The sequence below is a fragment of the Pelecanus crispus genome, chromosome 11 (genome assembly GCF_030463565.1).
Source record: "Pelecanus crispus isolate bPelCri1 chromosome 11, bPelCri1.pri, whole genome shotgun sequence".
Lineage (NCBI taxonomy): Eukaryota > Metazoa > Chordata > Aves > Pelecaniformes > Pelecanidae > Pelecanus > Pelecanus crispus.
The window spans coordinates 27,169,563-27,195,412 of record NC_134653.1 but is presented as its reverse complement, the minus strand read 5'-3'; the positions used below and the strand labels follow the sequence as shown (position 1 = coordinate 27,195,412).

Genomic DNA, 25,850 nt, shown 5'->3' with positions numbered 1-25,850 from the left:
AACAGGTGAAAGGTCTCAGCAGACCCCAGCTGGAACCGAATGCAGCAAGTTAGGAGGGTGGTGGCAGCAGCAAGTGAATGGAAGCAGCAGGAAAAGCTACAGTTTTACCAAGAGCCAAGTCCTCCAAGTTCAGTCCTTAAAACATAAGAGAAAACGGTAAGCCAAACTAGCATAGTAACCGTGGGAGGGACAATAGGAGAATCAATATAACATGCTTAGATAACATCTACGATGTGCGTTCCCTTTTTGAACTTTTTCTACACCTTCCCTTGGTTCTCTGTGTTCCTCTAGCTAAACAATCACTACCCCTCTAAAACTCAAGGAAGGAATGAAACTCAAATGTAGACACACTGCAATCCTCTCAGGCACTGGCCCATCCTGCAATTTTCAAGCTAAGTACGGAGTTATACTGTACAGTACAACTCAGTTAATTAACACCAGCTCAGCTTTAACAGCACCTTCTGTTTTTTAATGCTCTCAGCTGGTCTACCAGCTGTTTTCTGCATGTACCCTTGCAAATTTAAGAGGCAGGCCACGCAGCAGCAGTCTGCGCGCTAAACTCTTGGATTAACAGGGGTTAGATGGGGCAAATACATAAGCAGCAGCACTCTAAGGAAGTCAAGAATGGAAGCAGAGCTGCATAGAGGCCAGAGTGCAAGAGCCACCCAAATGGTATTTCTCAAGCTTTTACAATGTTTACAAACATACAAATAGTGGCTTAAATAGGCTGAAACTCCCTAAAAATATACACAGGTAAATTTCTCTAACACTGACTTAATTACAGTTAAATAAACACTGCCATAGATCCATACTCCACCAACAGAAGTCATAAGAAAACAGGAAATAAACAGGCAAGTCATCCAGTTTTCCACCTACCCTTCTTTTATCACTATCGAGCCCAGACTCTGCAGCATCCAAGCCACTGCCACATTCCACGCAACTACCGACCACCAAACTTCACCTACCGGTTCATGTGCACAGGCATGAGACTACTTCCATTAACAAAAGGCTCAAAGTACTGGTCCATATAACTTATTTTCTCCCTCTATTACAGAGGAGATATTACAGAGCTGCTGGAGCTCCCTTATCTATACAGGTTAAAAAAAAAAAAAAAAAGCCATGCCCAGCAAGCTTCAGGAAAGGCATCCAAACCAAAGTAAACTGGAACAAGTGAACCCAGCAGAGCTCTGTAGTGCTGTTGGCTGTTCCTCATGAAGGCCATGGGCCAGAGCTCAGACACACCCACAGGCAGTTCTGGCATGGATTTGTCTCCCTTTGCATTAAGTAAAGTTCAAACCGATTTACAAAGGAAATCATCATCTTCATCTTCTTCAAGAAGATTACAGAAGTGCAAAGAGGCAAAGCACATACCCCCTCAACAGTCCCACTTTCTTCCACTGTACCATACCATACTAAAGGGATCCCATTCAGTTCAGGCTTTCTTGTATCACAGTGCAACAGGACTCTGAGCAGCTAGAAGACAAACTGCCTTTTACTGACCCCAGTAACATGATCAGCAGAAGGGAGCTGAGGAAGGCTGGATTGGAGCATGCGTTAGAAGAACCTTGTTTCCCAGTTCTAGGTAAGCAGGCTTCACTGCTCCAACAGCTACTAATCTAGTTTTGTGGTAACCTTGAGCCTTCAACCTTGCCAACCAGCAATGCGATGCCTCCAAAAATGCTGAACAAGCAGAGAGGCTTTTGTTGTGTCCATCATAACTCTTTCTGTCCACTCCCCCGCAAACGGTAACTCTGCTGGTGTGCAACAAAGCTGCGAATCTCCCATCCCCTTTTACGCAGTAGCAATCAATGAGCAGGGCCCACAGGCAGCCAAGTGAGAAAAGTAGTCTGAGGCAAAACAGCTCCTGCTGAGCAGCCTCTAACTGCTGTAAATGGTTCTCTCCCTACGCAGATATAGCTAATGCAGTCATCTCTCCTCCACCCCTTCTGCTTTCAAATGACTGAATGACAATACAGAAGCACCGAAGCATCGCTTTGCTTCTCACAGCCAGAGAAAACTGAGGGCCTCTGCAGCCTATAAACAATATGTGAATATAATTGACATCCTATCCAAAACTCACACTGTAGTCAAGGCAAGACAAGTGGTTCTAAATCTTCTTTTAACAAAGAAACAAAACCAAACCCAAAACCAACATAGGACAGACCACAGCTCCCCTACTTTTAGGCCTTCCTCTCCCTACTGGGAGTTTGAGACAACCCCCTGGTAACCTCAGAGAAGAGCAGCTCCTCCTTGACAAGCCACGAGCTGCTCTGTGGGGCTGCCCCATGAAAGCAGGGGTTCCTTTATTTACAGTTTCTTCCCTCCCTTTCCCACCAATTATTTTTGAGGGATTATGTTTCCTGTTTTCACTGCTCTGCCTCCATTTGTCATTCATCACAGCCATTAAAGTAGGAGGGAAACGCAGGGGAGCAGACCAACACAAAGCAAACCTTTATGGTTCAGCAAGCAAGGGATTAAATGTCCCCTCTTCCCCTCCCCAACCTTACCTCTCTCTCGCACACCCTCCAAGATGTTACATAAATATGGCTTATCCCCCAGCATATACCCAGATTCTGACAGCTTTGACAGGTCAGACATTTCAGGATGGATCAGACAGGCAACCTATTCATCCTGGTTTGTGACAGCTACTTACCCTCCCTCTGACTGGTCCATTTTGGATCATGAACAACTTGTTCTGGAAAGACCCTGCCTATATCTTGTAGCTAGAAATGGTGTCAGCAGTTTTTAGAGAGGAAAGCAAAGCAGTATTACCCAGACACTCTTTCTTGTTATGCTGTTGATTTGCAGACACTGACTCCCCACCACCTCAGTACTGGGGTCCCAATTTGCAGAAAAATGCAGTCAGAAAAAGAAAAGGGGAGAAAAAAAAAAGTCCTGGCAACAATTTAGAAGGACGCAATCCACAGAACTACTGCCCTTTCCTTAAGCCTTTGCTTATACGTACCCTGGCAACAGTCTCACAAACCTTCTTGATGAAAGTTGTACTTACTAACTCAGATACAGTATAGTTGCTACAACTATGCTGCTTCTCAGTACATCTGCAGCTCTTCTGCAACTTATAGAAGTACAGTGACCCCTGGGGACAATCAACACATGGGGTATCAAAGGTTAACAGAACAACTGGCTTTGAGTAGATAAAAGTCAGTTTTACTGTTTTAACACCCTTTCAGGTATCTCAAGCGATTTGCTCTCCCTTCATACATTCTTCTTTACCATAGCCTGACTCCCATCAGTGACCTGAGACTCTCAAACTCATGTGCTATCTATGAAGGATAAACAATAACCATTTTAGCAGAAGCAGAGCTAGAAGCATCCCTGGCAAGTCCATTAGCCCCCTCCAACAGTTCACAGGCTCCTATTCACATGATGCACAGCTTCCCTAAGGCTGCTGCTACAGTGGCAACCTTCCCCCTCCTCCCTCAGTCACATTGCAGGGCTGCCCCAAAGGTGACAATGCATTCTACTAGCAGCAGCAGCAAACTAGGGGATGGAGGGAAAGACTAAAAAGCAAAATATTGAGACAGGGACACAGACTGAGAAATGAAAAGCATCTGGTTTTTGAAGACTGCTGAGGGTATGGCTCAATTATATGGCTAAGCTAGTCTAAGGAGCGAGAGTGGGTTTGTGCAGCAGCAAATCATACACAGAAAAGATTCTTACCCAGGTATTAGAAAGCAATTAGGATTTAATTAGGCTCAGGATAGAGAGATCAACACCAAAGAGGAAACTAATCACAGGTGGCATGTACAGACAGGAGACCAGGAGAGACTGGAATGGTAAGGGACACTGAGAAGGGAGAAAAACACCACAACCAAAAACTCTGTCAACAAAGAGGGAAGTTAGCATCTGAGATGACCACAGCCACTTCTAAGGAAGATACATTACTGCTCCCAGGTGCGGGGCAGACATAATGTTACTTTATGGGACTGAAAAAATGAACATATCTCAGTGGTCAAGAAAAAAGCAACTAAAACCATAGCAAAGGATCAGGAGATAGACTAGACTCAGTATCTGACAGCTCAGATTGCACAGCTGGGCAAAGGGGAGAATAACCCTGAAGGTAAAAGCAATTCCCCCATGCAGAAATCAAGTTCTGCCTTCCATTGTGTTAGGAAGGGCAGGAATCCTACCAATGCTAGCTCAAAATAGGAGTCTAGTCCTCTCTAACAAACTATGCAACTGTGGAAGTCTATCACACTGATGCCTGTTGCATCAGGGTGCACTCTGATGATTAAAAGCCTATGATGAGTAACAGGTGGTGCATACACAGGAGGGCTTAACACTGCAGGGTTATTCACAAGGAAGTCAAGAGAGCTTCGTAGGTACTGTTCCACTCAGATGCTCCATTCCCCGAGGGCTGGGTATTTCTTTTTCCTTTGAACAGTATCACCACATTTCTTGACTCCAGTGTAAACAGACTCACCACAGAGACTGGTTTAGGGAGCTGCTGATTCAGAGCATTAGCAACTTAAGATTTTAAAGTTTTCCTTAAGAAGTAGAACAAGCAGAGGGCCCAGTAAAAGAGCTTTGGAAATAATAATAATAGAGAAAAAAAAAGAAAAAAAAAAAACCCAAACAGGTACAAGGAGTATAAATAGACCACCAGACAGTGAGAACCTGGGCACAGCTGCTGCAAAGAAGATACTGAAAGTTTCCAGGCTTTGCTAGTATACCACAGTCAAAATACAGCTGCATTCTTTTGCTGAGTAAGTACCCCAGCTTCTCTCACTGATTTTACAAGAGAATGTTAATGAGACCTACCTGGAAGGCTTTAAAATTTAGGGGGAGTACTGTTCTGGCAGGAACTTACTGGTTAGTAAGTCCATCTGAAATACAAATGACCTTTACTGTAAATGCACCTTTCCAAGCAGTTAAAAAACAAACACCACACCAAAAAAAAACCCAAAACAAAAAGAAAAAAAAACAAACCAAACCCAACATCAACCCACTCCCACAAAAAAACCCAACATACAGATCTGCCTTTGGAGAAATGTAAATAAGAAAAGCTGGTTAGTCTAGAAGTCAATCCTGTAGTACAGGAAAACTGGAATTTTTTTAATTCCTGTCTCCGTTATTGTTGCCAGCTAGAAGCTGGGTTGATTTCTTAAGCAAACTCAGGGGAGGAATAGACTGGACTTCCCTGAAATATTCTCCTGCCACATAATTTCTGTATTGCAAAGTATCATTCAATTAACAACAGTTATGGGCAAAAGAAGTGTCACTTGCACTGTAGTAAGTGAACAAAAGTCAAACCCCTGGATTCTACTATGCTAGATGCCATAGAAACGTTTGGAGAGAAAGACAAAGACAGAAGAGCTTCCTAGTAAGGAGCCTGGTAATGAGACACAAATTACTTTATAGCTTCGGTCCATTTACATTCATTAGTAATTAAAAAATAGCTGTTTCGTTGGTTACATAAAAGAAGCTGTGGTCACCAGTATGGTTCTTTATCATTCAAGTAACTGTGGAATAAGCCAACAAAAAGGCAGCAACAATGGAAAGACAAGATGGTTATGTGGATTGAACTAGCTTTTCCCTTTAGGCCCTATCCACTGCAGGGCTCTAGCAGAACTGTTGAAAACAGTGTAGGTTAAACCATACCTATCTAGCCACCACAGACAGAGATGAGCCAGGATAAAATTTATTTAGCATTGATGTTACCACCTCACTTCACAGATGAGATATATGTAGTAGAGACTTAGAGGTTAAGTTCTAGAACAGAGAACAGAAGTTCAGGGTTGAGATCCCAGACCTATCATCTGTAGCTGATCTTGGACACTTTATCTGGACTTACCAGAGCCTCAGTTTCCCTGGATGACTAGGCTACTGGTAATTTAACTTATCCATGTTTCTGAAACACCTGCAGATCCCAAGAGCAGATAAGCCCATATCATTACAATAGTGCAAGAGAAGATTTGGAAAGAAAAATCCAGTTCTAATAGTGTATATCCTTCCTCTTTTGTGCAGAAAATCTTAGACTGAGTTTTCTCCTCCCCACTCCCTAGACAGATACAGGATCCTTATATGCACTTTTTAAGCCAACCTCCAAAAACAGTACTTTGTAATGTTAGAATGACAAGTTATCCTTTTAAAAGTAAACAGAATGACAAGTTATCCTTTTAAAAGTAAATAACTGATGCTACTCACAAGTTTCACACAGACTTTGATACAATTAAAACTATATTTTGGTACACTTATAACCCAAGATTTTTTTTATAGACAGGACTCCCAACGTCTTAAACACTATTCCTTAAACACTGTTCCTTTCTACAGGCCAGATTCTCTGAAAAACATTCACCCACCCGATTTTTGCCTTATCAGGAACCTGCTACATTCCAAAGGGCTGTGCTCAAGGTTGTAATGTTCTTTTCCAGGCATTTTACTGACTATTTCACTGCCAAATACGGCCCTTTGCAGGATGCACTTGTTTGCACGAACCAAAACCTGAGACGTTACAACAGGGCCGCACAGTATGCTGACGGGAAGAAGTAGACTGCTGTTTACTTCAATCAAAGGGAAAAAGTGTGTCACTTTGTGTATTTTTAAAACCAAGAATTAATAATTGACATTTGCCTTCACAAAGTCCTTTTATCCCAAAGCAAAACAAGCTAAAGGGATACATACAGTAGCACAGCTGCCCCTGGGGTGAGCCACTAGACAACTGCATACTGTGTAAGGTGGAGAAGAACAGGCAGAAGAACATGAGTTTGCCCTTGTAACAGGGAAAGAACTTCTTCCAAGTCCTTGCAGAACAACTAGACTTTCTGAGTATTATCTGACACTAAGTTGTAGACAGCACAAGGGTAAACAGCGTAACTGGTTTGCTACTCCTAGTTTTCCCCTATAAATAGCAACCCCTCCCTACTGCCTACAGCACTGCCTGACATCTCCCAGGCACACTTGGTATGCATACAGAGATTTGACAGAATTTGACAGCAGCAGGTTTCATTTGGAACCATCTTCAAGGACGTATTAAGTGATGCAGTTAAATCCACTTAAATACCTAACAGAGTATCAGAATAAACCTGTTAAAAGGATTATTCTGCATACTAGTTGATTTCTACAACAGTTGTATTTGTTGCAAAAGCCCTTTAAATGAATACGAGATAAGGAAATCACCTTGGGGCTGAGGCCTGGTGGAGCATGTAGACAAGATTCGTGGGCCTAAGAGAAGAAACCAGCTATTTTAAAAAGAGGTTTGGCACAAGCGAACCAGACCCATCTCTGTTGAATTGCTCAAACCTCCTCAGATATTAATCCTATTTCAGGAATATAGGGAGTGCTCTGGGCACAATGAGTCAGCAGGGTGGGGCATTTTTTTCCATGTTTGTGGACTGAACAGGAACAGAAAGAGCAAAAGAACTGGAAGCCAGAAATCTAGCACCTGGCTGCTATACAGGCAGGAATTCAGCAGAGTTCAGTCAGAAGAGCTCACAAATCTGTGCAGAGCCAGCACTCACAGGTAAAAATAGAAGTCTTATCTGGGAGTCAAGTAAACATCCTAAATAAAATTGAAAAGAGAAACTGTAAAGACGTTTCAATGCTGTCTACCTATATTTTCTCCTGGTGACCCTTGCCCCCTCCTTGTTCTAGACTAAGCTTTTTAAGCAAATCACGCTAGATGACACAAGTCTTAGTTGCACTATTAGGCCAGGACAATGACATTTTATATTTCAAAGCAAACAAGTGTAAGAAGGCTTAGCAATAACCTCTAAAACTCTCCTTCCCCAAAAACGCTCATCAAGGGTAAACATTCACATACTACATAGTTGTAATATTGCAGATGTGCCATTAATTACATCACAAAAAATAATATGAAATATTAGCCCATGAACACTCACACATAACACTCCTAGAAACCAAATGCAAGTTACTTAAGGTGATCCACTGTCCTCTAAAAGCTGTGCTGACCTGACATCCCTATGGTCCTCCTTCCAGATGATTTATGACCTAAACAATCTTTTAGCTGAAGCTAGAGACGTTTTTAGTCTTAGTAAAAAGGTATAACTGTATCTTCTTTTCCATTTTCTCCTGACCATAAACAGTCAATGTATTTGCTGATGTAATTATTAAAAACATAAAGTACTTACATAGGCAACTGAAAGGGGAGTCAGTCACATGGACTAGGATGTCACCTGGTCTGTCTTGCAAACAATACTGACAGTAAATATATCTTTTCCCCCATTTTCAGTCCTAGCATTCCACTTAGATTTCTTCGACAAAACAGACTATTTCAAACATCAGCAAGCCCTTAGGCTGCATTTTCCACCCCCGCCCCGGGAAGAAACAAAGCATCTGACAAGGGAAGGAGTATTCTGCTCAAAGGATACCCCGAACCTCTTCCTGAAATCCCAAAGCAGTTGGCTAATCAGAAGTGAAATTGCTAAAGTTAAACATGACTTCTGAGCATTAATGTTCGCATTGTTATTTGAATTAACAACCTCAGAGTCCCAACAGACTGGGGATTTAAGCATACATTGTCTTTCGTGGCGTTATACTCTCTCCCCTCCAACATCAACCAATCAGTTGCTGCTCCAACAGAAATATTTGTGGGGAGGTTGGATGGGATCCATGGTTAGAGGGGTTTTGTGTTTTGGTTTGGGGAGTAGTGTGATTTTTGTTTGGTTTTGGCTTGGAAAAAAACCCCCAAAAACCCAAAAAAACACACAGATAAATTCCCTGATCCAGTTCTCAGCATGAACCTACAAATGAACAGTTGTTGGCGCAACTGATAGGGCAGCGTGCCACAGCACGAAGCATTATCACCAAAGACGACTTAGCCTCAAGGGGCATAATATGAAAATACTGGAAGACATACACAAGTACATGTTGTAAGACAAGGCAGCCCGTGCTTCAAATTTTAAACAAACAAACAAAAAGTAAAAAGTGGAAAAAACAGATCAACACATGAGCAGGACCAATCACAGTCATAGGTAGGCAAATGCAACCCAGATTTTGAACTTAATTATTTAGAGGGAAAACTGAGTGAGTTAATAGGAATACAGAATTAAGAAGAAAGAAAGAAGTAATGGAAGAAAGTATATGAATTGTAGAAGCCTCCAGCAACAAAACTGATTTTTTTTTATTGTGTTTTGTTTTTAATTTTTTTACAGTATTTTCCTTTAAAAGTTATATATGGATATAAACTCATTTCTAAACACATACATATAGAGGAAGTTAATCCATTTTCCAGCTAAAAGAAGTGTGGTCCAGGAGAAATGCACCAAATTGGATTCCAGGACACTAGGGCTTACCAAAATTCACCTGCAAGCCTGAGCTTCATCATCACAAAAGATTGAGCTGCATACTTGTTAAAACACTTGGAAATTTATTTCTGCAAATTACTATATAAGATAAAAGCTTGTTATAAAACCAGGGCTGTCCTCCTTTTAAAGTTCACTTTTCCTTCTTTACATGTGTTTGAAAAAAATTTGCAAATGACTTGTTTCCTTACAAAGAAGAAAACACAACCACAAGACAAGGAACTATCAAACACTATTAAACAAGCCTATTTGCAATGTGCATCAGCCCTACATGGCAAGTGTCCATTAATGGCAAAAACAGTTTTAGCATCAGAATGTTTCCTTAACCCGCTGTTGATCTAATTACAAGAAAAAGCTCGTTACAAAGTTTAGGTGTAACTTTATAAGGGTGCTTGTATCTTTGCATCCGTGCATATTTACATATACATTGAAACCAGTCTGAAACACCTACATACAGAATAAAAGATTTAACTTCAAAAATTCTTCCTCTTCAGATTTTTCTTGTGCACACATATATTCAGAACACATTTACATAACAGATAGTCAAGTTTCCTTTCTTGCTTTAAGTGGAGATACTGAGATTTCACACACGTACTGAAATGGAGAACAGGCACTAACTATGGAGAGATGCATAACCCTTTATCTGCAGTATGAATTTTATTACGTCTACATATCGAGCACAAAACAAAGCAGAGCTTAGATTGCATTAGTATGTATTTTAGTTTGACCAGACAGTGAGACCACAACAAATTATGTATAGGCCAGTGCTCAAGCCTGAATAAATTTGGGGTAGTCAAGGTCAGGGCTAGGGCATGTTTGCTGAACACAAACATGACAGGTCAGTCACATTCAAACAGCTAAGATCACACCATGGTGTAAGAAAACTTAAGTTTGTTGCAGACAATCACCCAGTTGAATGGAAAGCATCTTCTTCTGTTGTCTCAGATACTCTAAAAATATAACAGACATATTTTTCTCTCCATGCATACTAAAAAAAACCCCTACCTAACCAAAATTCATTTTGACAGAATCCTACCTCAGAGGACTGGACAAACTGAAAAAAGCATATCTGATGTTTTGATGTAAATACCATTTTATCACTTTCTCTTGCTTTTTTGCCTCTTAAGACAGCACAGGCAGAGTAGCACTAAAAAAATTATTGAATTAAAAACGCATTCCAAACTGCATTAGTGTTTCCATAGCACCCATCCAGGAGTCATGGCAAATGCATACGGACAGCTAACACAGTTCTCCAAAAGGTAAGAGAAACTTCAAAACAGAATTACATTTTTCACTGTCTGCCCAGTACAGCTCACAGACAATTCTCAAGCACATCTGCAGTATTGCTACTGCAACTGGACAGCATAAGCTGCACGCATGTAAGTTTTAAAACATTTATAACCTAGGCCTGTGAAAACCCTGTCAGCTCTTTTGAAGTCAGAGATCAAGACCACACTTCAAAACTAAGATACGTGGGAAATTCTGGTTCAGGTAGTTATATAGAAACATACAGCCAGGGCTGTGGAGCTTCAGTTACAGCAGAACAGTCCTTAGAAATCCCCTGACATCAGCAAGTCCTGGATCAAGTCTTTCCTGAGACACTGTTACAGCTCTCAGGAGCAGCCATTGGTGTGTCCAACTGTTAAATAAAACAAAACCAATATTCCAAGGGAAAAAAAAAAAACAACAAACAACCAAACAAAAACAACCCCCACAAAAACAAACCACCAAACAAAGCAAACAAAAAATCTCAAAAGTCATTAAGCTCCCTCATTCCTTCCTTGCTAGTTATTCCAAACTCTACCTTTTTTTCCATGAGGATAATATTTTTTCCTGATGGGAACGCTGACCCTTTCAGCGATACGGGAAAACTCTGGTAACAGCAAGCTGACTTCAGCTCTGTGACTGCATGGTAAGAATTCATATTCTTACCACCTCACCAGGTGGATTTTACTGGAGGTGTCCTTCAGTGCCCCACTCCCCGGGGTGTACTCAAGGGGCTCCCTTCGAAGCCGAGTTTGGTGCACCGATACGTGCCTGCCCTCCACAGCGCAGGTATGGGCACCTAGTTCTTTATTTAGCTCAGGCAGTGCTAGATTTTCTCCTCTGCTGGGGTCAGCATTATCTCACCCATTCACCTCCCTGGTGGAACTTTTCAGTGCAGTGCAGACTTCTTCAGTGGCAAGAGACATTGAACGCAAAGAGGAGTGTAAAGATAAAATCAACATCAAATTGCAGACATTGTCACGGAGCTCTCAGGCTAATAGTGGGGGGGTACTAAAAGAAACATTGTGATGCTATCAACTGTCTACAAAAACTCTGCTGAGATGTATGCCTCACTGAGGTGGAGGCTGCAACAGGACCTTCTGTCTCCTACATCCTCCTGGGATATGTGTCCCCTCACCTTAATACTGGCTCCTCCCAAGACTTACAGATGCTACAGCTCTATTCCAGGGTGCTGCCCACTCCTACCCCTGGCAAGACGGACAAGTGCTACTACTGGAGGAGAAGCAAGATCATCTTCTCTTCCCTAATGCAAGATCATCTTCTCTTCCCTAATACTGAAGTAGAGAGGGATCAGCATCAACCTGAAGTTTCTGATAGAGTTTCATGGTAACCAGTACTCCAGTAGCTCCAAACCTTTAATTTACTTTGACCATCAGATTACTAATATAAAGTTATTTCACTCAGTGCATACAAAAGTTGCAAATTAATTTGGATTAGAAAGGGTCAAAAGGATGTATAAATCCTATGTATATATTTCTATACAAAGCAGTGTGGTTTCTCAACAGCTGTAAAGGGAAAGGCTTAGGAGGACCTTCAAGAAATTCAGCAAATCAAATTGAGGAAGTGCCTCTCCAAACACTAAATGGCTGCAGTGACAGGTCTGCATTCTCTGGGCTATGTGTTCAAACATCTCTTAGGAATACAGAAAAGTGGAAAATAATTTTCTTCAATATGCCCTGATCTAAATTCATAAGATATGAGCACTTCTGCACTCATATGAAGCAGAACCCAGCCCTCATCTGAATGACAAGAGCCTCAGACCATGTAAACAATCTCAAAATTGCAATCACTCTTTCATTACTGTCATTCAGTACAGATCAATTCAAGAAGGCAAAGCCAGGCCTGTAGCTCAATACTCCATCTGAAATACCAAAGGAGAAACAGGGAATTTTCTTGATCCCTATCATCAGAAAAGAGCATGGGGAGCATCAGTCAGGTCTGCCAAAGGCCTTGTGCTGAAAAAAACTGACCTGTTGCGTTTAAGTGTAAGACAGCGAGTGGTTCCCAGGCTCCCTGTTGAGGGGAGCTGTGGTGGGTTGACCCTGGCTGGATGCCAGGTGCCCACCAAAGCCGCTCTATCACTCCCCTTCTCAACTGGACAGGGGAGAGAAAATATAACGAAAGGCTCGTGGGTCGAGACAGGGACAGGGAGAGATCACTCACCAATTACCATCATGGGCAAAATAGACTCCACTTGGGGAAAATCAGTTTAATTTATTACCACTCAAATCAGAGTAGGATGAAAATCAGTTTAATTAATTACCAGTCAAATCAGACTAGGATAATGAGAAATAAAAACTAAATCTTAAAACACCCACCCCTCCCTTCTTCCCGGGCTCAACTGCACTCCTGATTTTCTCTACCTGCTCCCGCCAAGTGGCACAGGGGAACCGGGAATGGAGGTCGCAGTCAGCTCATCACATGTTGGCTCTGCTGCTCCTTCCTCCTCAAGGGGAGGACTCCTCACACTCTTCCCCTGCTCCAGCGTGGGGTCCCTCCCACGGGAGACAGTCCTCCATGAACTTCTCCAACGTGGGTCCTTCCCACAGGCTACAGTTCTTCCTGAACTGCTCCAGCGTGGGTCCCTGCCACGGGGTGCAGTCCTTCAGGAGCAGACTGCTCCAGCGTGGGTCCCCCACGGGGTCACAAGCCCTGCCAGCAAACCTGCTCCAGCGTGGGCTCCTCTCTCTCCACGGGTCCACAGGTCCTGACAGGAACCTGCTCCAGTGTGGGCTTCCCACAGGGTCACAGCCTCCTTCGGGCAAATCCACCTGCTCCAGTGTGGGGTCCTCCCCGGGCTGCAGGGGCACAGCTGCCTCACCAGGGTCTGCACCAGGGGCTGCAGGGGAATGTCTGCTCCAGCGCCTGCAGCACCTCCTCCCCCTCCTTCTTCACTGACCTTTGTGTCTGCAGAGTTGTTTCTCTCGCATATTCTCACCCCAGCTGCAGTTTGTGTCTGGTTGGGGTTTTTTTCCCCCCTTCTTAAATCTGCTATCACAGAGGCGCTACCACTGCCGCTGATGGGCTCGGCCTTGGCCAGCAGCGGGTCCGTCTCGGAGCCGCCTGGCATTGGCTCTATCGGACATAGGGGAAGCTTCTAGCAGCTTCTCACAGAAGCCAGCCCTGTAGCCCCCCCCGCTCCCAAAACCTTGCCGCAGCACACGCTGGCTCTTCTGAAGATATTTGAGGACTAAACACATAGTCCCCTTTCTCCCACAGCAGACCCCTCCAGCTGATCAGATACATGCTCATCATGGAGTTCCGTTAGCAACATCCGCCTTTTGGTCTCACTACAATCACAGGTCTCCTAGGAAAAAGGGCAACGGCAGACCATGGAGCACGCAAACTAGTTACATGATTTGCCGTGTACTTCATTCCTATGGGTAAGTTCCTTGGGAAGGAAGCTAGCAGAGAAAAGGCTGAACAAAAGGTTCACTCAAACAATTATTCAGGTGATTGTTAGCCCTGCTTGTGTTAAATATACTAGTTTTCTGTCACAGTTAGAAGCAGCTCTTGAAGGCCTTTGAGGAGCATGCTTATGCGAGCCGGGAAATACTTGTTCCAGCAAGTTAGGAAGCCATGAGCACCTTTGAGACAATACTCTGGACTTGGCTAAAGCATTCTCTTCCTGATATCCATCTACCCCATATCAGGAGCTACGGATGATCAATATTAGACTAGAGAAGTGGTGTATGTCCAAGGCTGAAGAATATATTTTCAACAAGACTACAGCTTGTCAGATTTTCTTCCTCTTTGTAATTCAGATTTCACTCATCAGCTTTTTATTAAAGAAAGACAAGGAAAGTAGAACAAGGGACAGACTGTAAGATACGCTGCTCTTTACTGCAGTCACTGACGTGGTGCAGGCTGCCCACCACCTACTCAAGGCACCTTTAATCACAGCTAAGCACTGGGCTTGTTATCCACCACAATTAGCCTTAGACAGGAGAACTGCAATAGAAGTTTACAACAGGATGTCCTCTGCTGCCTAACCCACAAATTCAGGTAAGTAATTAGTACAATTAGCAAAGACAAATATATTTATCCAAATACCACAATTTCCTCAAAGACAATGATAGAACATTGCCAGATTGAGGCATTACTATGTTTTCTTAGAGTGATGACAGTGATTTCATCCCTATCAGACTGAGAAGTCCAATGACCACCTCAGGAGAATGTTGTAAAGCAAAAAGTACACAAGACACCCATGGAAGGGAGGGGAACTCCCACACTCAAACATTCAACCTAGAAGGATTCAAAGGGGACAGTCTGCAGAACAGGTGAAGGGCAAGGACAGGGGAAACACACAGAAGTCTTTGAACAGCGATCAACTCACTTTCTCAGCATATTATTTTCTGAAACATCATGTGGTAATGTCAGTGCTGACCATTATAAAAAAAAAATGCAGGAACAGAGCTAGGTTAGCATGAAGCAAAAATGAAGATTGCTATGAACTGAGGCAGCTGGATGCTAACAGTCACAGAAACATGCTTTTCTGTGCTTTGGCTCATACTAAGCACCATAATCTAATCTCTTTTGGGAAACCCTGAGCCCAGCCAGGCTGACAGGCCATTACTATCTTCCTGGGCAAAATCATACTGTGCTATGTAATTGTAGACTGCAGCAGATAGAGTTCTCTGTGTTTGTATGTTACACCTCCCTAGTGACAACAGACCAATCACATTTACTTTTTAGCAGCTCAGACACGTTTGAAGCCTGATGCTCCAGGGGGTGAGGTATTTTTCTTCAGAACAGATTATTCTAGGAAGCTGCTGGCCCATTTTAAAAGGACACAGAGATGTGACTGTGTGTAGGTAACTGAGGGCTTTGTTGGGTTTTTGTGGCTTTTTGTACATTTGTTTTTTGGGTTTTTTTAAACTGTGCTAACAACTAGAGCCTGCTCCAGCCTCACCTACATTGTGGGTTCAAAATGGGCACTCCTTCCCTAGCTTTGCAGCCAAGGGAGTATATAATCTCTGATAACATAATAGCTGGCACATATCCCATCAGAGAAGTAGCTGCATTTCAGTGTTGAGCGTAAAATATTCTAAAGTCCTTAAGAAGAAGTAAACAGACAGAGTAAGCCAAGGCTGTAGAGTGCACTTCTCCACACAAAGACAGGTCAGACACAGAGGAGCTGCCCAGTCCAAACACGCGAGTAGCTCACTATTAAGTAACTACTGCAAAACCTTGCTGCTTAGATTTCAGGTAATACCGTGTGATCCAGCCTGCTACAGTTGTTACTATCCTGTTGTCACAGACCAATCTGCCAGTAATTTAGGGCTTCTGGATACTTCAGAGTGAGACCTAACCTGTGCAGAAGCTCCAAAAGAGGATAGGGGTTTTTTAATATATTGTTTTTAAAAGAAGGAAGGTCATGGTGGATTTATTCCCCCTAGAAAAGAATTCCTCCCTCCACAAAAGAAAAAAATTCCAAACCCAGACGCAACAAGGATTGATGAAATGACTGCAAACAACAGAGTAGCAGAAGATAACAACTCAGCAAAGGGCCTGCAATATCAACTACCACAATTCAGTAGTATAAACCAACAGACTGAACTTTACTAATTCACTCTTCCTACAGGGCAATCATTGTGGATTCTCACACACATACTCCTCGTGTATTCATGTAGCCATGAGCAACTAACTCAGCTCCAGCTGCCATGTTTGGGCAGAGCTTTCTCTGAAACAGACATTCCGATTACATTTGCAATAATCTGATTACTACATCAGCCGTAACCTGGTTAAGAAAGGGTCTGAGATACACCATTTTGGCAGCTGGGAAGAAGACAAAAGGGAGACATGCTTTTGTTATTTTAGTAACAGGAAGATTTGTAAACTGCAACCAGACTTTGTGACAGAAATACACCATGCTGATCCTATGTGGGACAGTTTTACTGTTTAAAACACATACAGTACAACTCAAAACAAGTTCAGAGAAGTTACAGATTTGTAAAACTGCCTCAGCAGTAAGCCACACCGACATTCAAGGATGTACTTACAATTTATGGTTATTTTCACATCACATGTAATTTAAAGATATAATCAGGAAAGCAATCCACTTTTTTTATCAGTGAGCTGGCCAAAACCTGCTTTGTAACTTAAGATACTCAAACTGTTGTTTTGGAAGTACTTCGTTCATATGCAGTTCACCCAAACTAATCCATGCCAGCATTTCTGTTGTCACTTGCAGTCTACCCCTCTATCTGCACAGCAAAGTTGCCATTCCACCTGTACCACAACACCATTTCTTTTCCTACATGTGCCAGCAAGAGACTACCAAAGTCAATAATATTTCAACAGGGAAAGAACAGGATCAGGTCCTTATTGTTCTTTCCATGCTTATCTGACTGGGCAGAACAAATCAAAGAGGAGACAGTCAAAAAACTCCTGCTAGTCTTGGTTTCTCTGGGGGAAAGCAAGCTCCAGATAAGCTGTGCCTCCAATCAACAGTCTGATTTTCATGAACAGCAATATGCTTCCCTATCGTAATTGAAATGGAGCAATTCTCCTCAAACAGCTTGCCAAGTCTCACCTCATTAACCTTTATGGACTGACCTCTAAAATTCCTTGAAGCTGAAATACAGGTCCCTCTTGCCTCTGCACAATAACTGTTTATCCCTAAGGGGCTGGGGAGAGAGGGAGGGCATTAGAGAGAGAACTGCGAAACGGGCTAGAACTGGAAGACAGAGACCTGTTTCGAGGCTATTACTGGGGCCCAAACCTTCACGGGCTTCTGTCTCCTTTGCTGGCCCATCTTTCAGATAGCCTGCAAAGCCAAACTTAGATTACGAATCACCCTTCCCTCCCCCAACACTTCTTTTAAGAGTCAGTATCATTAGCTACGGTGTGCTGCCCAGTATTCAAATAAGCATTTCCTAACCCACAATTGAAGGTTTAGCAAATTTTCTAATTAAACCTTATTTTTCCCCCCTCCCAAGTCTGTCACTCAGGATGCCTACTTGCAATTCCACCCAACTCATTCTACTACCTTTGCTCACATGTCAGTGAAACTTTCTGGTGGCAGTGAAAAGCAAGCTGTCAATGAAGACGTGACAGAACACAGTACTTATCATTTTATCCAAATATCCAAACCAGAGCTATTAGATGAGTGGAAGCACTTCAGAAAGGTGGTACAGCAATTAATTCCATAAATTAGTAGACTCCTAGCTTTCTTTGTCTCAACGTTAGAGTCAGAGAGCATAACTGCAAGAATCAGAAGTAAAATGTTCCAGTTTTGCACCTCTGGAAGTCTGTACATAGGGTCAAGCATACTCACACTAAACAGAGAAAATCTTCAAGGTTAAAACCACACACTTGTGCAACTGCTTTGCTAAAGATAAGAAAAGAGAGGAGACCAAAGCACCTCATTCCCCAATGTATTTTACTGCTTTAAAGTCCATCGCCTACACACACAAGTAAATCACTTCATAAGCCATAGTCAGTGCTTATACCAATTTAAAGACACACCTATCTTCTCCCCACGTTTGCCTATTCCTCCACACAGCAATTAGTTTCACTCCACCAGCCCAGTCCCTTCATCATTAGGTTCCAAACCCTAACCAATTCTACCATACTCATCCCCTTGCTCACCTTTGGTTCCGCAAGGGAAAAACAGCTGAAAAGCTTTCTAATCCAGAAAATTAAGGCGGTGCAAAAAAGTACCAAGACAACAGTTTTTTCTACTCCTTCTTTATCTTCTTTTTCCTTCAGCCACCTAAAAAGAAGCCTCCATCTCACAGGAGGTAGCACACTGAGGCAGGCAGTAAGCCCATGGATGCTCCCAACTCTCCCTGCCACTTCTCAGGGCAGGAACAAAATTTTGTACAAAACACCAGCCTCTCTGTGTTTTTCCTCCGAAACCATTTGGACGGAAGCTGACAACTGTGAAGCAGAATGGATGCACAGTTCATACACATCTGCCGGTTCAACTGCTTTGGCCCTAAACCAGTGCTTTTTCAGTACTTTGAACACATTCAGCAAGGACCATAGGAGCAGCTCACCAAGCCACAGACTTAAAACTGTGGCTCCACTTGCCTACACATTTCCTGCTTAAATGACAGGCATTATCATCTTCTTGTGTGGCAGCCACTGCAATGCTTTAGGGCTCTAGCCCCTGGCTCTGTGAAATCACCATGCTGAAATCACCTAGGTCCAGCTGTTTTGGCATGCAGAACAGCATTCTAGTCTGTGGTCATCACAGCATGGATGCTGCGTGGATATCCATATGGCTCTGCTGCAGCTTGGTCCTAGCCTTGAGTTCCTACAACACTCCCAAACTTTAAGCGTGCCCTGGTATTATATTTCACCTGCCCAGCCACAGGTAGGCCCTCATGCAGCGATGGCAGCTGCACAAAGTGGGCTCATCTCTACTGCCAGACAGACCACTTTTAAACTGTTGGTAATTATGCAGGGATGACAAGCAGCTTTCTACCTAACCCATTACTTGCAGAATTCATAGCTCTCCATCTACTTACTCCATAGGAAAGCCAGTGCCACTTCAGCATCTCTGTTGTGGACCACGAAAATGAACTTCACACAGACAGATCAAGTGACATCAGCACTCTCCAGGGCCTCCCAGTATTGGGCAACTACTATCTAAGTTGGTTTACTCTCATTTCAAAGGCAGGTACTTTGTGATTGCAGAACCACCTGAACATTGGGGTGGGAGAAACTCCATGATCTAAGGTGAACCTAAGAAAAGCAAAATTAAAATCTATCTGCATGCCATTACTTATGGTAGGCCTGAGGTAAAGGTTAGCAACTGTTTGTGGAAAAAGGAACAAAACAAACAAACAAACAGGACTGCAGAGCCCACTATAGTCATTGGGGACATAAGGCAGAAGATTCCCTCTAGCTGAGTTTAGTAGAAAGAGAAATCTGCAGAGGAGGGAGCTCTTCACTCCCCCAGACTAAGAAGAGGGGAGTGGTAGCACAAACAGCTTGATAATCTCCAAAGCCACTAAATCACTGGAAAGCAAGGCGGGGGGAGCATTTAAACAGCACTGATCATCACAGCAAAAGGATTAAAACATGTTTAGTTCATTTGTTATTACTTTTTAAACAAGTGTCAGAGAAAATTTAAACCTCATTCCTGACCCAATCTAAGTCGCAGACTGACAGCAGGACCTGTGGCCAGCAGCCCTTAAAATTAACAAGCAAGCTGCACATTATGAAAGTTCCTACATTTCAGGTCCTCAGAAGGAAGAATCACTACACAGTGGACTGAAGCCTGCCTCAGTTGCTCAAAGGAAAGTTGTGTTTCTAAGCAGCAGCAACAGTACTGGCATCTTCCCTCACGAGTTGTCTTTGCACTACTAAAACATTGCAAATCACTTCTCAAACTACATCTTGTAAAATCCACAGAATACAATAGTGGGTGGAAGAAGTACAGAATTAAGAAGCTTGTCCAAGATCTCGGAACATGCAAGTAACTCAGGAACAGACCCTTGCAGAAACTGGTACAGAACAATGTCCTTCCACGACGACACCCTGCATGCTTTCTTGGGGCTTTAGAATTAAATAGTGTAATGGATTACCTTAAAAGCAGGAAATTCAGATGCTTGCCTATCCAGTCAGGCATTTAAGGCACACAAAACCTGAAGAAGATACAGCTCCAAGTAAGTATGCGCTTTAAAATGGCATTCTGCTCAACTGAGATAACAGGAATTTTGAGTCTTGCAGTTCACATGCACAGATAAATTCCAGCACTCTTTCCTCTGTCTACTTCAAACTCACCAAAAATATAGAGAACGCTCCATGCTCTTCAGAAAGTGACATTCAGCACTCCCACACTTAGTAGAGGCTAAAATAAGTAAAATTTTACTCCCAATGGAATTAAACTACACATATCCCCAAACTGACCTTATATTGAACACTATGGCTGTTGGTAGCTTTCTGTCATAAAGAGAGCCTGGCAGAACTCTCTGGAGAGCACTATTAAGTCCTGTCAAGTGAACAGAAGTCACTACTGGAGCACCTTTAAGGAAGCAGCTTTACAGGTAAACATTATCTATGTGAACTCCAGATAGAGTTCCCTTGTTGTTATGCAGATAGATAAAATAATTTCACACACAGAGCTATGAGAGAGCATGGACTGATTTTATGAAGCAAGCTATAAGGCCAAGCAACAACTCCAGTGTGCTCCTCAATTAACAAACTGATACTAGTTAAAAAGCTGACCCAACTGAGGCCATCATGAGGCCCTGTTACTGCATAATGGCACTATGCAACTCTCCCCTTGATTATAAGCAGAAATGCACAACGGGTGGCTTCTCTTGTGTCTGTCTCTGCAACTAATGTTTAACAGTAGACAGATTTTTTAAAAAAGCTTGTTCTTCCTCCACAATCATAGTAAAAATATTCAAGCTTAACGCAGAGTTCAGACGTGATTTTTTTCTATTCCCACTATAGGAAATTAGTGATACATAATTCATCCTAATATAAATATCTTTGCCCAGGCTCCATTAAGTACATTTAATAGAAAGTACAGATATCATGAAATCCCTCAACCCTGAAGCTCCGATTCTGCTCCTTGGAAAAAAACTGAAAGCCTACTTACTACTTTGGTCTGATTTAAGGTTTTTGATAACCCATCTCCAAGAACTCAGATTCAAATTTTGGCTTGGATCCCATTCACTTGAGAATTAGGTGACCTCCTTCTAGTCCTTTTTGGTAATAGGAAAGCAGGAAATTGTCACTTGACTGTGAACTGAAGAAAGAATTTGGACAAAACAGCATGTGCCCACTGGCCAAGCTCAAGATGCGCTGGGACGGCAGATCCAGACAGAAAGTTCACATCGCACCTGTCCACACCACATTCAGCATTATTATGACCAGCGTCATGAAAAGCAAAGCCGGCAAGCATACAAAAATCTGAATGCACAAAGAAGCCAAATACTATTGAAGAAATCCCACTTGATGCTAATTAACATTAAGGCTGGCCAGAACCTGCTGTGATTCAAACTTGCACTCTCTGTTCAAGCAAAAGTTCAGGGAAGCCTGGCAGAACCAGTGACTGAACCACAGGTGCAGGAAAAGCTGGCTGGATCTGTGAACTGCTTCCATATCACGTGGTGATAGAGAACAGTCGGCATCAGAGCATGATAGTTGGGAATGGTAGCCAGCCAGCTAATCACGCAGTGATCTCTCATGCCTTTTGTTTGTTTTATGAAAAAGAGGTTCTGCCAATTGGTTTCAGATCAAAATTCTTCCTAATTAGGAAAGAAAGAAAATTTATATAAAATGATGCTCAGTAGGAATTAATCAGAAACACAGTCCTCCTGAGGGCATAAGCCTTTTTGGTTAAGTAAAAAGTTGCCACCAGCTAATGTGCAAGACAGTAATGATTAGCCATCTGGTGAAGGTTCCTGCTAAGCTTGCCATGTTACCCCCTATGCTGAGGAAAGCAGAAGGTGGATCAGTTACATTCTGTCCTTGCCTGCAATTGTGTGGTCATCCTTAGTAACAAGACACAAAGCTTTCCAGCACAACCAGGAATTGTAACTGTTCTGACTTTTCAGCAGCCCATTTTTTTTTTTTAATCACTGCATCCCAGCTACATTATTTAAAATAAAAATTATCTATAGCCTTTCTGAAAGCTGAATTTATTCTCAAGCTTTATCAATCTTTGTTATTTTTGCCCCTTTGTTTCCTTCTGCAAAAATTGCAACTGCCAGGAGTCTTCCCAGTCATCTAAAGAGCATCAGTAAACAGGAGCAGAGACAGATGGCTGCAGCTCAGTTTAAACCCGCACAAGGTCCAGCCTCTCCCCTACACTGCAAGTACTACCCATAAGATAACAAACATATGCATAAAACCAAACAAGAATGCAGTAGTCCCAGATAACAAACAAGTACGTATATACAGCCTGATAAAGAAGTCACTGTGAGGACAGGGTGCTGAGGTTTCACATACAGTGAACATCCGTTAGAACCGTACAGCCTTCCAATAATACAACAACGGGATATAAGGATGGCGAGGGGGGGCAGGCAGGGAAGAGTTCTCCCTCCATTGTTGCTCCCAAAAGTATTGCTGGCAAGAAACAATCAGCAGGGAAAGTAAAACCAGGCACCTCCTTCCAGCAAAGTTATTCTTCTGGGAACTAATACACCTAATTCACACAACCTGAGAAAGTGACAACATCTCTGATAGGCCTCTCAATTCACCCACTACTTCAGGAATTCAGTCACATTGACAAATACCATGTTAACCCCTTATTAAAATGAGAGATTCAAAGAGACAAAGAAAACCCACAAGATAACTCACAGATTTACAATGATATAAGTCTATCAAAACAATCATACTGAGGTGTTGGGTTTTTTTTCATTCCTGGATTTGATTGGTTTTCATTCACTGCATAGAAGACTACTGGTGTTAGCACAAGATACTATTTACATTATGTGCCTTGCCTTCTTGAATAGACTCAGATGTCCACATACATTCAATAAATCTATCTGAATCACCACAGTTCACTGCTTGCCTCTTCCACCAACTATAAATCCACTGTGATTTGACAGACACACCTGCATGCCTGAATGGCTTACATAAGAACGGGTTCAAACATTGCCCATTCTTCCCCAAACAAAAATTTTGACTCTGCTGAAATTAAATTAACAGCTCTCCCTAAGGGCTTTCTGATATTCTAAGTTCTTCCTTCACTTAGTGATAGCAGAAAGCTTCAAGAACAGGGTTGCACAATCATCACCTCCAATCAGCTCTAATTGAAGGATGACACGAGACAGAACGAGAAATGGGCACTCCAATTAATACAGACAGGAAAAAACAAGATTATGGGAGCAGCAGCATCATTATTGGTAAAGCTCCAGCAAAACCCTCAGGTTGTAGCATGTTGGCACACTACCACCTCTGAGGTAGAGTTTAACTACTCCTCAGTGCAAGAGTACGAGGGGGGGAATGATCTGGTGGTGAATACTGAACAGTTCTGGCCTCTTTTTACCTCAGTGTTCACACTGAAACTTTAAGAACTGATTAACATGGGACTCCGTTGATCCTCTCAAGAGAAGCCTGAATCAACCCTTCTAGGAATCAGATCTGTATTCCTAAAACACAGTCTGATGTATACCTCTGCAGGACCTTCCTAAAACAGGACAACTACAAAAAAACCACAGACCTCACATTAAGCAGTTGCCCCCTTAGAGCAATTCACACAGGGTCACCTAGAAAACCTCTCCCATTCATTTCCATGATGCTATTTCCTGCTCCACACATTTAAAAGACTAAACAAAAAGCTGGTACGCACCTGTATCCCCATGGAAGCAGCTGTCCTGGTGACATCTCCCAGAAGGCAAATCTCCATCACTTGGCCAGATCTGTCCTGTTTTTCGTACACCCACAATAGTAGCCTCAGACACAATGACTTGCTGCTGCCTGTGCCGTTTTTGCGACTGGGGGGTTGGTGGACTGCTACTATCAAAGGACTGCTGAGAGTTCTGGGAGGGAGAACGGCTTTTTTCCCGATACATGCGGTAAGTGGTGGGGCTGGGGGAGACATGGCTGGACTGCCCTGAAGAGAAGTCCTCCTCGCTGGAGGTAAGGTTCTCATTAGAACTACAATCAGGAGTATATCCTCCTCCAATATCTTCAAAACTTCTGGGCGAATAAGATCTCCTAGGCCAAGTGAGATGCTTTTCCTGGTCAGTTGTGCCCTGATTCCGCAGAATAGGTCCCTTCCCTTCTCCTTCCCCCATCATTCCACCAACATAGATACTCTGATAGGGTTGAAAGTCCATTGGCTGCCAAGGTGAGCGGTTGCTGCCATTGGCATTTATCAAGTTATCTTTGAGAAACCTGGGGTTCAGTTCAGCATCCTCATATTCTCCATCATAGCCAAAGCTGCTCTCCGAGGACCTTCCCCTGTAAGCAGGCCGCTGGAACTCACTGAAGCTGGGTACCATGTTAGAAGGGAGGGAGTGCAAAGACTTTTTGCGTTCCATTTGCATGGCTTGGCTACCAAGGGAGCTTATTTTATCGGAAACATCTTTATCATTGACCTTTACTAGACCCTTCTCATGATGATACTCCATGTTCACATAAAAGGGCTTTTCAACAACGTCCTTGTTATCTCCAGAAGAATGTGAATTAACCTTTTTAATCCTCTCAAAATTGGACCTTAGGGCTGCCACACTGGTGCTGTTCCCTCTCTCCTTAGAAATAGGTTCAAATGATCCCTCCTTCTCAGCAGATCCCCCTAGCCTGCGAGTGGAAGCCGATCTGTGTTTTGAAGGAGAGCCATCCGTATCGCAGCGATTCTCCGTATCTTCTACAACTCTCTTCAGTTTCTCTTCACCATAGTACTTACACCTGTCCTGCTCTCCCTCTCCATGATGGGGGCTGTCCAAAGGTGACAGGTCTGACCCATCGCTCTGGGTAGACAGCTTCCGCAGAGAGGGTATCCTGGGTTTGAACTTTTCCTCCCCGTGATGTGACTTGCTTTTTTCATATTCGTCTTGGTCAGCAGACTGGTGATGATGCAGGTCTTGGATCTGCTGCTCTGCACCCCCTTCAGGCAACTGAGAAACACGTTTAAAACCCCATCTCTGTCTATCATAGCTTTTTTTCTCTTTTGCCAGAAGAGTCTGCAGGTAAATCATGCGGAACCTTTCCTTGTTGACCTCCATCTCCAGTCTCCGGATAGATGCTTTGCACATCTCCAGCTCCTGTTCAATGTCTCCCACAGATTTCAGCTCCATTTTAGGAGGCTCAGAGTCTGCAAATTGTGCTTTCCATGCCTCCACAAACCCCACAGGGTCCACCATTTTGCATACAGGAGTAAGTGGAGAATACGGGAAGGAGGCTGGAGAGAGAGAGAGGTGGAGAGAATAAACCAACCGGATCTCACATGTAGAAGCAGAAACAGCTCCGGCAGGGTCAACTCAATGCGTCTCTTTCACGGTCCATGCAGGGAAACTGGGATAAACGGCAATCCTCGGAGCAGTCCCTCCTCCCCGTCTCCTGCAGCTTCTGCCGGCCCCAGCCTCCCGGACACTCGCTACTCTCTCCCCGGCATGACTGATCTTCAGCGAGCGAACAACAATGCTCCCACCCCGGCGATCCCAGAGCACCTCAAAGTGGGTGGACAAAGGAGCAGGCTCGGGGCGGGGGAGGGAAGGTAAATATCGCCCCCCACCCACCCACCTCCTGCCGCTGCCGTCCGGGGCACGGTCCTCAGCGCAGCCACGCTCGGGAGTGCTCCGCTCCCTCCTCCCCTCGCCAGCCCCCGTGTTGTGCTTTCTCTTTCTCTCTCCTCCTTTCCCCCTG

General features: G+C 43.3%; 1 protein-coding gene across 1 annotated transcript in view; it reads right to left on the bottom strand.

The window, feature by feature from the left end:
• The window catches only part of BCR (BCR activator of RhoGEF and GTPase), a 103,483-nt gene extending 78,135 nt beyond the window's left edge, over window positions 1-25,348 (bottom strand). Inside the window, exon 1 of the mRNA XM_075718115.1 lies at window positions 23,833-25,348. Coding sequence (XP_075574230.1) covers window positions 23,833-25,348 — 1,516 coding nt within the window. The remainder of the gene's footprint in view (window positions 1-23,832) is intronic.
• Window positions 25,349-25,850: the final 502 nt, after the last annotated feature.